General features: G+C 41.5%; 2 protein-coding genes across 2 annotated transcripts; both read right to left on the minus strand.

Annotated features, from left to right (window-relative positions):
• Nucleotides 1–3,220: 3,220 nt before the first annotated feature.
• Nucleotides 3,221–4,494, minus strand: LOC138666525 (zinc finger protein 300-like). The gene has a single exon (XM_069754739.1). The coding sequence runs from the start codon at nucleotides 4,492–4,494 to the stop codon at nucleotides 3,355–3,357; it is 1,140 nt and encodes a 379-aa protein (XP_069610840.1). The 3' UTR covers nucleotides 3,221–3,354.
• Nucleotides 4,495–13,365: 8,871 nt separating this feature from the next.
• Nucleotides 13,366–14,749, minus strand: LOC138663721 (zinc finger protein 300-like). The gene has a single exon (XM_069750037.1). It carries the CDS (start codon nucleotides 14,724–14,726, stop codon nucleotides 13,500–13,502), a length of 1,227 nt encoding a protein of 408 aa, XP_069606138.1. The 5' UTR covers nucleotides 14,727–14,749; the 3' UTR covers nucleotides 13,366–13,499.
• Between the last annotated feature and the right edge of the window lie 364 nt (nucleotides 14,750–15,113).

Raw genomic sequence — 15,113 nt, forward strand, 5'->3', positions numbered from 1 at the left:
ATTGATTTGCAAGTTGTGGGGTTACAGAGGGTTTCCTGTGGCGAAAGGGGTGGCAATATATCTAACTATCTCTTGCGTGCTGAGTCCAGGTGGATTTTCGATCTTCAGGCGGTCGCACCCATGGGCCTAAATGAGGAATTGCTCTTCACGGGGTTCCTAGGATAGTTGGCGCGTAGATTCATTGGGGTATTTTTAGTTTCTGGGACGTCTGATTTGGTTCCCTTCGGATTTGGTGCCCATATCTAATTTTGCATTTGTCTCCATTCAGGAAGGCTGAGGACGCACCCAAAAGGGTGATGATCATCCCTGGAAATTGGGATATGGATATTACAAGCTTACTGTGGGGACCAACATGGATGCAGAGGTCTTTGACATATTGGATAATGAAGTGGACCCTGGAGGGTGGATGTGCGGCATGCCATTATGGCAAATGGAAGGACATCTTATGCAGAAGAGATTTTGCTCTCACAGCTATAATGCGGATTCTATGGCAAATTCCTATTATGGACCATGGGCTCGGATGCGCACTTGAGATTGGCAAGTCGGAAGGGGCTTGTGATGAAGAGTGCTTTCTCTCGTATAGATCTGGATGGTGTCGGCCTCATCGACTATGGGACTATAAGCTGGGGACCGGAAACGTCTACATAGCGGCATTGAGAGAATACTCGTACATATACTTACGGACTCAAGGGACATCAGTCTGTTTATATTTATATATGTGTGTGTTTTTTGCCTGATATTGTTATATACTGTATATGGTTGCTGTATAGGTGTTTACGTGCACTTATACCTGTGCACTTGCCAACAATAATAATATTCCTTTCTCCCTTTCAGGTTTTCTGGGTGGCTTTATATGCCCTGTCTTTTTGTGTCCTTTGGCGGTTTAGCCTTTAATTACTAGTATATGTCTATGATTGTGATATCTCCCGGTATTCTGCGGGTGGATATCTTGTGCCTCTGTGTCTTGCTGCAACATGCTCACTCTGCCCTCTTTTTACCTGTTGTTTTTTTTTTTTTTTTTCCCCTCCCTTCCCCCTCTCTGGCTTTTTGGTCCTTATCCCACCCCCTCTGCTCTGTGTCCCATGACGTGTTCATCTAGCCGGCCTCGCTAGCTTAGTCCGGTCCTCGGGCTTTATTCCATTTCTCTTTGCCCTGTGTCCTATGACGTGTCCATCTAGCCGGCTGGCACGGCGCGTGCGCAACGTGGTCCTATCGGATACCGCGGTTTGCGCGTGCGCATGTGACCCTTTGGACGCTCTAGGATTGCCGTTCATTATGATTGTGTTCCTGTCGTCATGGCGTCGCCGGCGTCTTCCGGCTTTTACCTCTCTCTCTCTCTCCCACACCGGTATGCAATTTACCTTATTGGATTTATTATTTAAGCACACACTGTTGCACCTTTAGTTTCACTTCCCCTGACGAAGCTGCGGAGGCAGCGATACACGTGGGGTGCGCTCCCACCTTATCCTTCTCCTACCTCAGGGCCATTTTGGGGCTGTTATGTTCCCTGGCTCTATGTGGATTTAACCCTTGTGGTGCTCTGTGCCCTTTGACATTGCTGCATCTCCATATACCAGAATTGACGCAGGACAGGTTGTATCCACAGCTGTTATATAGCATGCTATCACATTCCAATCTCAGGACCATGTATTGCATGGATGTTTCATTTTTTGGTTATTAGCAGTGGATACTGACATATTGTGGTCGAGTCCTTTGCGGCCTGTATAGGCACATTTTTGCAGGAGAGCATATGTGACTAGGTGCATCTAGGGTAGGATATTACTGTTTTCCTATTGTATTATGGGATTGCCATTTATTATGGGATATGGTGGGTATAGGGATTTGTACATTTGTTTTTAAATGTTTTTAACATGTTTTTTGAGGTGTTTAATAAAGGTGTTTTGCTTTATGGTATTACCGATTGTCTCTATATTTTGGGTTGTGCATACTATTTTTAGTCTACCCTTTCTCTTTTCATTTGTCCTAATCCGTATTACGCTCTAGTGTGACTCCCACCTAAGGATGTTATATGGAACAGTATCAAATGCCTTTACAAAGTCCAGATAAATCACATCAGCTGCATTACCAAAATCCAGATTTGCACTTAACTCCTCATAGAAACCCAAAATGTTAGTCAGACATGACCTATCTTTCATGATTCCATGCTGGTTGTCAGTTATTATATTATTCTCTGCAATATATTTCTGCAGGTCATCTCTTATGCCTTCAAAAATTTTGCACACTACTGATGTTAGGCTTACCAGATGGTAGTTGCCTGGTTCCACCTTCTTACCTTTCTTAAATATTGGTACCACATCAGCCACAAGAGAGTCTAAGAATATATGATACAACACTCTTTAAATTACTCAGCTAGGTTCCCTCAGTATCTGTGGATGACTGCCATCTGGGCTGGGGGATTTGTCAATGTTTAGTTTGCTCCAACGCAGCTTTACTTCTTCTTGTGTTAAACTATATCAGATGGTGAAATTATATTTTTGCCTTGTTGAAAGATCCCTGGAACAGTTAGTTCATTGGTGAAAATGGGTGAAAAGTGCCTGTTTAATATCTCAGCCTTTTCTTTGTCCTCTACTATTATCTTGTTATTATCGTCTTTTAAGGGGCCTATACCATCTTTTTTTTCCTTTTTGGCATTTGACGTATTTATAATTTTTGGGGGAATTCATTTTAATGTCACTGGCAATTTGTTTCTCTGTAGGTAACTTTGGCAGCTTGGTTTCTTTTTTGCATTTCTTACTTACATATTTATACTCCTGAAATGCTACTTCTGTATTCTCGGCCTTCAGGATTTTGAATGCCCTCTGTTTTAATCTGATAAAACAGATAATGAAGTATAACATTAAAATGTTATTTACTTTATTAGCTTTAGTATTTGATAATTACAATGTGCTGGTCATACAACAAATCCACAGAATGTCTGCACTGGAGGTCAGGTAAAGACAAACTATAAAGCCGTCTCTCTGATGTCAATCTAGATCATTACAAAAGCCCCCAAAACGTAAAAAAATCATAAATTTGGGTGGAAGAGCATAAATGCGAGATTGGGTAAAAAGAAAAGTGGCACAACCCTTTTAACATATGGTTATTATGTATACACTAGTTATAATGATGTCTAAGAAGTAATTTGTCTGATGTTTATTCAGATGTTATTTTTGAGAACAAAAGTTCATACATTCAGAACAAGTTTATGGCTCCTCTCTGATCTGTAGTAACATGTAATTTTTTGGTAAAATATTTTCTACATTCTGAGCACGAAAATGTATTCTACCCTGTGTGACTTTTTGGATGTGGATCAAAATTTTCCTGCTGTTTTAAAGATTTACCACATCACGAACATCAAAATAGTTTCTTTCTTGTGTGAATTCTCTTATGTCTTAACAGAACTGATTGCTGGATAAAGCATTTCCCACATTCTAAACAGGAAAAAGGCCTCTCCCCTGTGTGACGTCTCTGATGTGCGATAAGCTGTGATTTATCTCCAAAACGTGTTCCACATTCTGAACATGAAAAAGGCTTCTTCCCTATGTGAGTCCTTTGGTGTATAACTAGACTCCATTTCTGGCTAAAATATTTCCCACATTCTGAACAGGAAAAAGGCTTCTCCCCTGTGTGAGTTCTCTGGTGTGCAACAAAATTTGATTTCTGTGAAAAATATTTCCCACATTCTGAACATGAATAAGGATTCTCCCCTGTGTGAACTCTTTGATGCTCAACAAGATTTGGTTTCAACTTGTAACATTTACCACATTCTGAGCAAGAATACAGCCTCTCCCCTGTGTGACTTTTCTGATGCCTAATCAAACAGGATTTCTGGCCAAAACACTTCCCACATTCAGAACAGGAGTATGGCTTCTCTCCAGTGTGAACTCTCTGGTGTATAGCAAGACTTGATTTCTGGGTAAAACATTTATCACATTCTGAGCATGCAAATGGCTTCTCCCCTGTGTGACTTTTTTGGTGTGTCATTAAACCTACCTTCAATTTAAAAGATTTACCACACTGTGAACATGCAAATGGTTTCTCACCTGTGTGAAGTCTGTGATGTCTATTTAGATCTGATTTCTGCCTAAAACATTTCCCACATTCAGAGCATAAATAAGGCTTCTCTCCTGTGTGAATTCTTTGATGATTAACAACATTTTTTTTCTGCCTAAAACATTTCCCACATTCTGAGCATGAATATGGTTTATCCCCTGTGTGAATTTGCTGATGTATCACAAGTATGTATTTGTGTTTGAAGCATTTCCCACATTCTGAACATGAATATGGTCTAATTCCTGTACGAACTCTTTGATTTTGTTTCACAATCTGCGATGCAGATAGCTCTTTAGTGTGAAGTGTTGAGTTTTCATATGGGATAATGGCGTGCTCTCCATATGTATCATGTGTGATTCCATGATCACTTGCTTTACAATCTGAAGATATTTGATGTCCTTCTTGGCTCCAAGCATAGTCATCTGTAAAGAATAAACTCATTGTTATTATTAGTGATGAGCGAATATACTCGGTACTCGAGATTTCTCGAGCATGCTCATGTGTCCTAGCAACCAGGAAACCCCCCATGTACTTCTACTGGCTAACAGATGTAAATCATTCAACTGCGGCAAGAAAAACTAAATCTCTGAGCACTAAAAAATACTCGAAGGACCCCCGAGCATGCTCGAGAAATCTCGAGTAACGCGTATATTCGCTCATCACTAGTTATTATGTTTAAATTATATTACCGTACTTTGACGTTAGATTGATTTTTTTAACAGTTTCTATGTAAAAGGTTATCATAAGTCATGTAGTCAAGTGTCTACTAATTAACTGATGAAGGCAACTGTGACAGAACAGAAGTTTTTAACTTATGTATTTTACTCATGATCATAAAAAAATTCAATTTGCAGATCACCATCCTTTTCTAGTAAGTTACTCAGTAGAAAATCGAAAATCATAAAGTTACCTGTAGGTCAATTCTATTACATGGTGTGTGTCTGTTTCACACCTTCACTGACAGCTGCACTTTAGCACAACGCAGTGAAGGATAGTTTGATCAGGTACAAAGAAGCCATGGCTGTAAAGGTAATCTGTCGTCAGGTTTTTGCTATGTAATCTGAAAGGTGCATTAGCATGAGGTGCTTTCAGCATTTATTATTAGGTGCAGCAGTTATGATAGTCCGTTTTCTCTGCTTCTGATCCACCAGAGCTCAGTTGTTGAGCTGTGTATAACCGCACCCAGACATTTGTACAATGTATAGTGAGAGAAAGCTGCTAATTAGTGACTACAGCTCGGTTGGACTATCAGGCACAAGATCAGTTGTCCTATAGTCATGATATATTGATTGTGGTGCAGTAACCCATGTTACAGCCAGGGGGCGCTGTGTGTGTGCTTCAGGATGCGCTTGGAGGCATAATCATGGTGATGAGACAAAGTCGGCAGGTTTGTAAATGGCCGGTATGTGTCGCAGAGGTGCTCTGCGCTGTAAGCCCAAAATGATAAGCTTATGCTGGGACTTATAGTTCCACAAGAGTTTGTTGTGTTTACTTAGAAGGGCAGGCTTATAGGGTTAGCTGGTGAGCTGGGCGGGACTGGCTAACCACACACACTCCCATCTAGGGGAGTGGTTACAACCATATAATGTGACTGAGGTCTGGTCACAGTGTATGGATCTGTTTGGTCCATGTGCAAGGTCCTGGACGGTCGGTGTTGGAAGATCCTGTGAGTGGAGTCTTCCTGAAAGCACCTGAGAGATCGTGGACCTGGTGGTTTGTGTTGGAGTCTCCTGGGAGTGGAGACGTCCTGGAAGCACTGTGGACCTGAATGCTCAGGGTGTTGGATTGTCCTGGGATGGACTGGAGTCCTGGAAGCACCTGGTGAGACCATGGACTGATGGCCTGTGTGTTGGAAGTGCCTGTGATTGGACTTCCTGGAAGTGCATGGAGAGGCTGCATCTACAGAGCCTGAGACGGCTTCTGTGCTGGGGAAGCTACAGTTCCTACTGTGGGTCTGGACTATCCGAGGTGCCCTGGTCACAAGGACGGTGATCCCAGTGAGGCAGCTTTCCCCTGTGAACCAGCACTGGCAGGAGTCAGTTTGTGGAGCCGGAGCTCCAGTAAGGTAACTCCAGATAACAAGGGGTTTCGGGCAGACACGGATCTGCCATTGGAACAGACTGTCGATGGTTAATGTGTTCCGTTGATGTGTACACCATGTGCAGAATTATTAGGCAAGTTGTATTTTGATCACATGATACTTTTTATACATGTTGTCCTACTCCAAGCTGTTCAGGCTTCAGAGCCAACTGCCAATTAAGTAAATCAGGTGATGTGCATCTCTGTAATGAGGAGGGGTGTTGTCTAATGACATCAAAACCCTATATATGGTGAGCTTAATTATTAGGCAACTTCCTTTCCTTTGGCAAAATGGGTCAGAAGAAAGATTTGACGGGCTCTAAAAAGTCCAAAATTGTGAGATGTCTTGCAGAGGGATGCAGCAGTCTTGATATTGCCAAACTTTTGAAGCGTGATCACCGAACAATCAAGCGTTTCATGGCAAATAGCCAACAGGGTCGCAAGAAGCGTGTTGGGCAAAAAAGGAGCAAAATAACTGCCCATGAATTGAGGAAAATCAAGCTTGAAGCTGCCAAGATGCCATTTGTCACCAGTTTTGCCATATTTCAGAGCTGCAACGTTACTGGAGTAACAAAAAACACAAGGTGTGCGATACTCAGGGACATGGCCAAGTTAACCCCTTCATGACCCAGCCTATTTTGACCTTAATGACCTGGCCGTTTTTTGCAATTCTGACCAGTGTCCCTTTATGAGGTAATAACTCAGGAACGCTTCAATGGATCCTAGCGGTTCTGAGATAGTTTTTTCGTGACATATTGGGCTTCATGTTAGTGGTAAATTTAGGTCAATAAATTCTGTGTTTATTTGTGATAAAAACAGAAATTTGGCGAAAATTTTGAAAATTTCGCAATTTTCACATTTTGAATTTTTATTCTGTTAAACCAGAGAGTTATGTGACACAAAATAGTTAATAAATAACATTTCCCACACGTCTACTTTACATCAGCACAATTTTGGAAACAACATTTTTTTTGCTAGGAAGTTATAAGGGTTAAAATTTGACCAGCGATTTCTCATTTTTACAACGAAATTTACAAAACCATTTTTTTTAGGGACCACCTCACATTTGAAGTCAGTTTGAGGGGTCTATATGGCTGAAAATACCCAAAAGTGACACCATTCTAAAAACTGCACCCCTCAAGGTGCACAAAACCACATTCAAGAAGTCTATTAACCCTTCAGGTGCTTCACAGCAGCAGAAGCAACATGGAAGGAAAAAAAATTTTAACTTTTTAGTCACAAAAATGATCTTTTAGCAACAATTTTTTTATTTTCCCAATGGTAAAAGGAGAAAATGAACGACGAAAGTTGTTGTCCAATTTGTCCTGAGTACGATGATACCTCATATGTGGGGGTAAACCACTGTTTGGGCGCACGGCAGGGCTTGGAAGGGAAGGAGCGCCATTTGACTTTTTGAATGAAAAATTGGCTGCAGTCTTTAGTGGACACCATGTCACGTTTGGAGAGCCCCGTGTGCCTAAAAATTGGAGCTCCCCCACAAGTGACCCCATTTTGGAAACTAGACGCCCCAAGGAACTTATCTAGATGCATAGTGAGCACTTTAAACCCCCAGGTGCTTCACAAATTGATCCGTAAAAATGAAAAAGTACTTTTTTTTCACAAAAAAATTCTTTTAGCCTCAATTTTTTCATTTTTACATGGGCAACAGGATAAAATGGATCCTAAAATTCGTTGGGCAATTTCTCCTGAGTACACCGATACCTCACATGTGGGGGTAAACCACTGTTTGGGCACATGGTAAGGCTCGGAAGGGAAGGAGCGCCATTTGACTTTTTGAATGAAAAATTATCTCCATCGTTAGCGGACACCATGTCGCGTTTGGAGAGACGATGTGTGCCTAAACATTGGAGCTCCCCCACAAGTGACCTCATTTTGGAAACTGGACCCCCCAAGGAACTTATCTAGATGCCTAGTGAGCACTTTAAACCCTCAGGTGCTTCACAAATTGATCCTTAAAAATGAAAAAGTACTTTTTTTTCGCACAAAAATTTCTTTTCGCCTCAATTTTTTCATTTTCACATGGGCAATAGGATAAAATAGATCCTAAAATTTGTTGGGCAATTTCTTCCGAGTACGCCGATACCTCATACATCTGCTGCAACCTGTCGACCACAGAATCCACACGAGGAAGGTCAGAAGGCTCAACCTGCCCAGAAGAAAAACGAGAATGAAAACCAAAATTACAAAAAAAATGCGAAACCAAAGTAGCCGAACTAGCCCGATTATTAAGGGCAAACTCGGCCAATGGCAAAAAAGCCACCCAATCATCCTGATCAGCAGACACAAAGCATCTCAAATAGGTCTCCAAGGTCTGATTAGTTCGCTCAGTCTGGCCATTTGTCTGAGGATGAAATGCAGAAGAAAAAGACAAATCAATGCCCAGCTTGGCACAAAAGGCCCGCCAAAACCTAGAAACAAATTGGGAACCTCTGTCGGACACAATATTCTCCGGAATACCATGCAAACGCACCACATGCTGAAAAAACAACGGAACCAAATCAGAAGAAGAAGGCAATTTAGGCAAAGTCACCAAATGAACCATCTTAGAAAATCGGTCACAGACAACCCAGATAACCGACATTCTTTGGGAAACAGGAAGATCGGAAATAAAATCCATAGAAATATGTGTCCAGGGCCTCTCGGGGACCGGTAATGGCAAAAGCAACCCACTAGCGCGGGAACAGCAAAGCTTAGCACGCGCACAAATCCCACAGGACTGCACAAAAGAACGCACATCCCGCGACAAAGAAGGCCACCAAAAAGACCTACTAACCAAATCTCTGGTACCAAAAATCCCAGGATGGCCAGCCAACACAGAACAGTGAACCTCAGAAATCACTTTAGTAGTCCATCTATCAGGAACAAACAGTTTCCCCACAGGACAACGGTCAGGCTTATCAGCCTGAAATTCCTGAAGAACCCGTCGCAAATCAGGGGAGATGGCAGAAAGAATCACCCCTTCCTTCAAAATGCCGACCGGCTCAAGAACCCCAGGGGAATCAGGAAAAAAACTCCTAGAGAGGGCATCCGCCTTAACATTCTTAGTACCAGGAATGTACGAGACCACAAAATCAAAACGGGAGAAAAACAGGGACCATCGAGCCTGTCTAGGATTCAGCCGTTTGGCAGACTCGAGGTAAATCAGATTCTTATGATCGGTCAGGACCACAATACGGTGCTTGGCCCCCTCAAACCAATGTCGCCACTCCTCAAATGCCCACTTCATAGCCAACAACTCCCGATTGCCAACATCATAATTGCGTTCCGCAGGCGAAAACTTCCGAGAAAAGAAGGCACACGGTTTCATCAAGGAACCATCAGAATTCCTCTGAGACAAAACGGCCCCTGCCCCAATCTCAGACGCGTCAACCTCAACCTGAAATGGAAGAGAAACATCTGGCTGACGCAACACAGGGGCAGAAGTAAATCGGCGTTTAAGCTCCTGAAAGGCAGAAACAGCCGCGGAGGACCAATTCGTCACATCAGCGCCTTTCTTGGTCAAATCGGTCAGAGGTTTAACCACACTGGAGAAGTTGGCAATGAAACGACGATAAAAATTAGCAAAGCCCAAGAATTTCTGAAGGCTCTTCACAGATGTGGGCTGAATCCAATCATGAATGGCCTGAACCTTAACCGGATCCATTTCTATAGATGAGGGAGAAAAAATGAAACCCAAAAAAGAAACCTTCTGCACTCCAAAGAGGCACTTTGACCCCTTCACAAATAAAGCATTATTACGGAGGATCTGAAATACCATCCTGACCTGTTTCACATGAGACTCCCAATCATTGGAAAAAATCAAAATATCATCCAAATATACAACCATGAATTTATCAAGATAACTCCGAAAGATATCATGCATGAAGGATTGGAACACAGATGGGGCATTAGAGAGTCCGAATGGCATTACAAGGTATTCAAAATGGCCTTCGGGTGTATTAAATGCAGTTTTCCATTTGTCACCCTGCTTGATACGAATAAGATTATATGCCCCTCGAAGGTCAATCTTAGTAAACCAGCTAGCCCCCTTAATCCTAGCAAACAAATCAGTAAGCAAAGGCAAGGGGTATTGAAATTTGACCGTGATCTTATTCAAGAGGCGATAATCAATACAGGGTCTCAAGGAGCCATCCTTCTTGGCAACAAAAAAAGAACCCCGCTCCCAACGGTGAAGAGGATGGCCGAATATGCCCTATCTCCAAACATTCCTTGATATAGCTCAGCATGGCGGTATGTTCAGGCACAGACAGGTTGAAAAGTCGGCCCTAAGGGAACTTACAACCTGGAATCAAATCAATAGCACAATCACAATCCCTAAGCGGTGGAAGGGAACTGGATTTGGGCTCATCGAATACATCCTGGAAGTCAGACAAAAACTCAGCAACTTCAGAAGAGGGGGAAGAGGAGATTGACATCAAAGGAACCTGATTATGAACCCCCTGACAACCCCAACTAGTCACAGACATGGATTTCCAATCTAACACCGGATTATGTAGCTGCAACCATGTAAAACCCAGCACAATATCATCATGCAAATTATGCAACACCAGAAAACGACAATCTTCCTGATGGGCTGGCGCCATGCGCATGGTCAGCTGTGTCCAAAACTGGTTTATTTTTAGCCGACGGTGTAGCATCAATGCCCCTCAAAGGAATAGGGTTCTGCAAAGGCTGCAAGGGAAAACCACAACGTCTGGCAAATTCTAAGTCCATTAAGTTCAGAGCGGTGCCTGAATTCACAAATGCCATGACAGAAAATGATGTTAATGAGCAGATCAAGGTCACAGATAACAGAAATTTAGGTTGTATAGTACTGATGGCAACAGAACTAGCGATTCTCTTAGTGCGCTTAGGGCAATCAGAAATAACATGAGCAGAATCGCCGCAGTAAAAACACAACCTATTCTGACGCCTGAATGTTTGACGTTCAGCTCTAGACAAAATCCTATCACACTGCATAGGCTCAGGGCTCCGCTCAGAGGACAACGCCACAGTGTGCACAATTCTGCGCTCGCGCAAGCGCCGATCAATCTGAATGGCCAGAAACATTGAATCACTCAGACCAGCAGGCGTGGGGAACCCCACCATAACATCTTTAACGGATTCAGAAAGACCCTTTCTGAAAATTGCCGCCAAGGCATCCTCATTCCATTTAGTCAGTACAGACCATTTTCTAAATTTCTGGCAATACAATTCTGCCGCTTCTTCACCTTGACACAGGGCTAACAAGATTTTCTCAGCCTGATCCACAGAATTAGGCTCATCATACAACAACCCCAATGCCTGAAAGAACGAATCAACATTAAGCAAAGCAGGATTGCCAGATTCCAGGGAAAATGCCCAATCCTGTGGGTCACCACGCAGCAGAGATATGATGATTTTAACCTGCTGAATAGGATCACCAGAAGACCGGGGTCTTAATGCAAAAAAACAGTTTACCGTTATTTTTGAAACTCAAAAATTTGGATCTGTCACCAAAGAATAAATCAGGAGTGGGAATCTTAGGTTCTAAGGCAGGAGTCTGAACAATGAAATCTGAAATCCCCTGTACCCTAGCAGCAAGCTGATCCACCCGAGAAACTAACTCCTGAACATTCATGTTAATACTAGACTCCGTAGCCACCCAGAGGTAAAGAGGGAGGAACAGACCAAACAGGCTAAGGAAAAAAAAATGGCTCAAAATCTTTCCACCCTTCTTCTGAGATGCAATTAACTCATTGTTGGCCAGTTGTACTGTTATGATTTGGTGGCCTTGGAGCAGCATGAGACGTACTCTGGAGAAGGTGGTCCCTGTACTGACCGCAAACCCTGAACCTAGCAGCGCAACTAAAAGTAGCCGTGGGGGGTACCTAACACTCCCTAGACCCCTTGGCACAGCCTAAGATCTAACTACCCCTAAAGACAGAAACAGGAAACCTATCTTGCCTCAGAGAAAATCCCCAAAGGATAGATAGCCCCCCCACAAATATTGACTGTGAGAGGAGAGGGAAATAACATACGTAGATATGAAATCAGATTTTAGCATAGAAGGCCATACTAGCTAAAAAGAAAGAATAGAACAGAGTACTATGCGGTCAGTATAAAAACACTAGAAAATATCCACCGCAGAAAATACGGATCACCACATCTGACTAAAGACATGGGGGGTATATCTGCATCTCCAGAGAAATAGATAGGCTGCAAAAAATCCTTCACAGACCAAGCTGGACAAGACAAAAACATGAAAATGCACAGAACTATAAGGTCCACTGCAGGTGGACAGCAAAAACAAAGCCAGGACTTATCTTTGTAGTTGTATTGGTACCACATCAGCCACAAGAGAGTCTAAGAATATATGATACAACACTCTTTAAATTACTCAGCTAGGTTCCCTCAGTATCTGTGGATGACTGCCATCTGGGCTGGGGGATTTGTCAATGTTTAGTTTGCTCCAACGCAGCTTTACTTCTTCTTGTGTTAAACTATATCAGATGGTGAAATTATATTTTTGCCTTGTTGAAAGATCCCTGGAACAGTTAGTTCATTGGTGAAAATGGGTGAAAAGTGCCTGTTTAATATCTCAGCCTTTTCTTTGTCCTCTACTATTATCTTGTTATTATCGTCTTTTAAGGGGCCTATACCATCTTTTTTTTCCTTTTTGGCATTTGACGTATTTATAATTTTTGGGGGAATTCATTTTAATGTCACTGGCAATTTGTTTCTCTGTAGGTAACTTTGGCAGCTTGGTTTCTTTTTTGCATTTCTTACTTACATATTTATACTCCTGAAATGCTACTTCTGTATTCTCGGCCTTCAGGATTTTGAATGCCCTCTGTTTTAATCTGATAAAACAGATAATGAAGTATAACATTAAAATGTTATTTACTTTATTAGCTTTAGTATTTGATAATTACAATGTGCTGGTCATACAACAAATCCACAGAATGTCTGCACTGGAGGTCAGGTAAAGACAAACTATAAAGCCGTCTCTCTGATGTCAATCTAGATCATTACAAAAGCCCCCAAAACGTAAAAAAATCATAAATTTGGGTGGAAGAGCATAAATGCGAGATTGGGTAAAAAGAAAAGTGGCACAACCCTTTTAACATATGGTTATTATGTATACACTAGTTATAATGATGTCTAAGAAGTAATTTGTCTGATGTTTATTCAGATGTTATTTTTGAGAACAAAAGTTCATACATTCAGAACAAGTTTATGGCTCCTCTCTGATCTGTAGTAACATGTAATTTTTTGGTAAAATATTTTCTACATTCTGAGCACGAAAATGTATTCTACCCTGTGTGACTTTTTGGATGTGGATCAAAATTTTCCTGCTGTTTTAAAGATTTACCACATCACGAACATCAAAATAGTTTCTTTCTTGTGTGAATTCTCTTATGTCTTAACAGAACTGATTGCTGGATAAAGCATTTCCCACATTCTAAACAGGAAAAAGGCCTCTCCCCTGTGTGACGTCTCTGATGTGCGATAAGCTGTGATTTATCTCCAAAACGTGTTCCACATTCTGAACATGAAAAAGGCTTCTTCCCTATGTGAGTCCTTTGGTGTATAACTAGACTCCATTTCTGGCTAAAATATTTCCCACATTCTGAACAGGAAAAAGGCTTCTCCCCTGTGTGAGTTCTCTGGTGTGCAACAAAATTTGATTTCTGGGAAAAATATTTCCCACATTCTGAACATGAATAAGGATTCTCCCCTGTGTGAACTCTTTGATGCTCAACAAGATTTGGTTTCAACTTGTAACATTTACCACATTCTGAGCAAGAATACAGCCTCTCCCCTGTGTGACTTTTCTGATGCCTAATCAAACAGGATTTCTGGCCAAAACACTTCCCACATTCAGAACAGGAGTATGGCTTCTCTCCAGTGTGAACTCTCTGGTGTATAGCAAGACTTGATTTCTGGGTAAAACATTTATCACATTCTGAGCATGCAAATGGCTTCTCCCCTGTGTGACTTTTTTGGTGTGTCATTAAACCTACCTTCAATTTAAAAGATTTACCACACTGTGAACATGCAAATGGTTTCTCACCTGTGTGAAGTCTGTGATGTCTATTTAGATCTGATTTCTGCCTAAAACATTTCCCACATTCAGAGCATAAATAAGGCTTCTCTCCTGTGTGAATTCTTTGATGATTAACAACATTTTTTTTCTGCCTAAAACATTTCCCACATTCTGAGCATGAATATGGTTTATCCCCTGTGTGAATTTGCTGATGTATCACAAGTATGTATTTGTGTTTGAAGCATTTCCCACATTCTGAACATGAATATGGTCTAATTCCTGTACGAACTCTTTGATTTTGTTTCACAATCTGCGATGCAGATAGCTCTTTAGTGTGAAGTGTTGAGTTTTCATATGGGATAATGGCGTGCTCTCCATATGTATCATGTGTGATTCCATGATCACTTGCTTTACAATCTGAAGATATTTGATGTCCTTCTTGGCTCCAAGCATAGTCATCTGTAAAGAATAAACTCATTGTTATTATTAGTGATGAGCGAATATACTCGGTACTCGAGATTTCTCGAGCATGCTCAGGTGTCCTAGCAACCAGGAAACCCCCCATGTACTTCTACTGGCTAACAGATGTAAATCATTCAACTGCGGCAAGAAAAACTAAATCTCTGAGCACTAAAAAATACTCGAAGGACCCCCGAGCATGCTCGAGAAATCTCGAGTAACGCGTATATTCGCTCATCACTAGTTATTATGTTTAAATTATATTACCGTACTTTGACGTTAGATTGATTTTTTTAACAGTTTCTATGTAAAAGGTTATCATAAGTCATGTAGTCAAGTGTCTACTAATTAACTGATGAAGGCAACTGTGACAGAACAGAAGTTTTTAACTTATGTATTTTACTCATGATCATAAAAAAATTCAATTTGCAGATCACCATCCTTTTCTAGTAAGTTACTCAGTAGAAAATCGAAAATCATAAAGTTACCTGTA

The sequence above is a fragment of the Ranitomeya imitator genome, chromosome 2 (assembly GCF_032444005.1).
Source record: "Ranitomeya imitator isolate aRanImi1 chromosome 2, aRanImi1.pri, whole genome shotgun sequence".
Lineage (NCBI taxonomy): Eukaryota > Metazoa > Chordata > Amphibia > Anura > Dendrobatidae > Ranitomeya > Ranitomeya imitator.

Coding starts and splice junctions, on each gene's coding strand:
- LOC138666525 (XM_069754739.1), bottom strand. CDS start 4,494: ATGAGTTTATTCTTTACAGATGACTATGCTTGGAGCCAAGAAGGACAT.
- LOC138663721 (XM_069750037.1), bottom strand. CDS start 14,726: ATGGGGGGTTTCCTGGTTGCTAGGACACCTGAGCATGCTCGAGAAATC.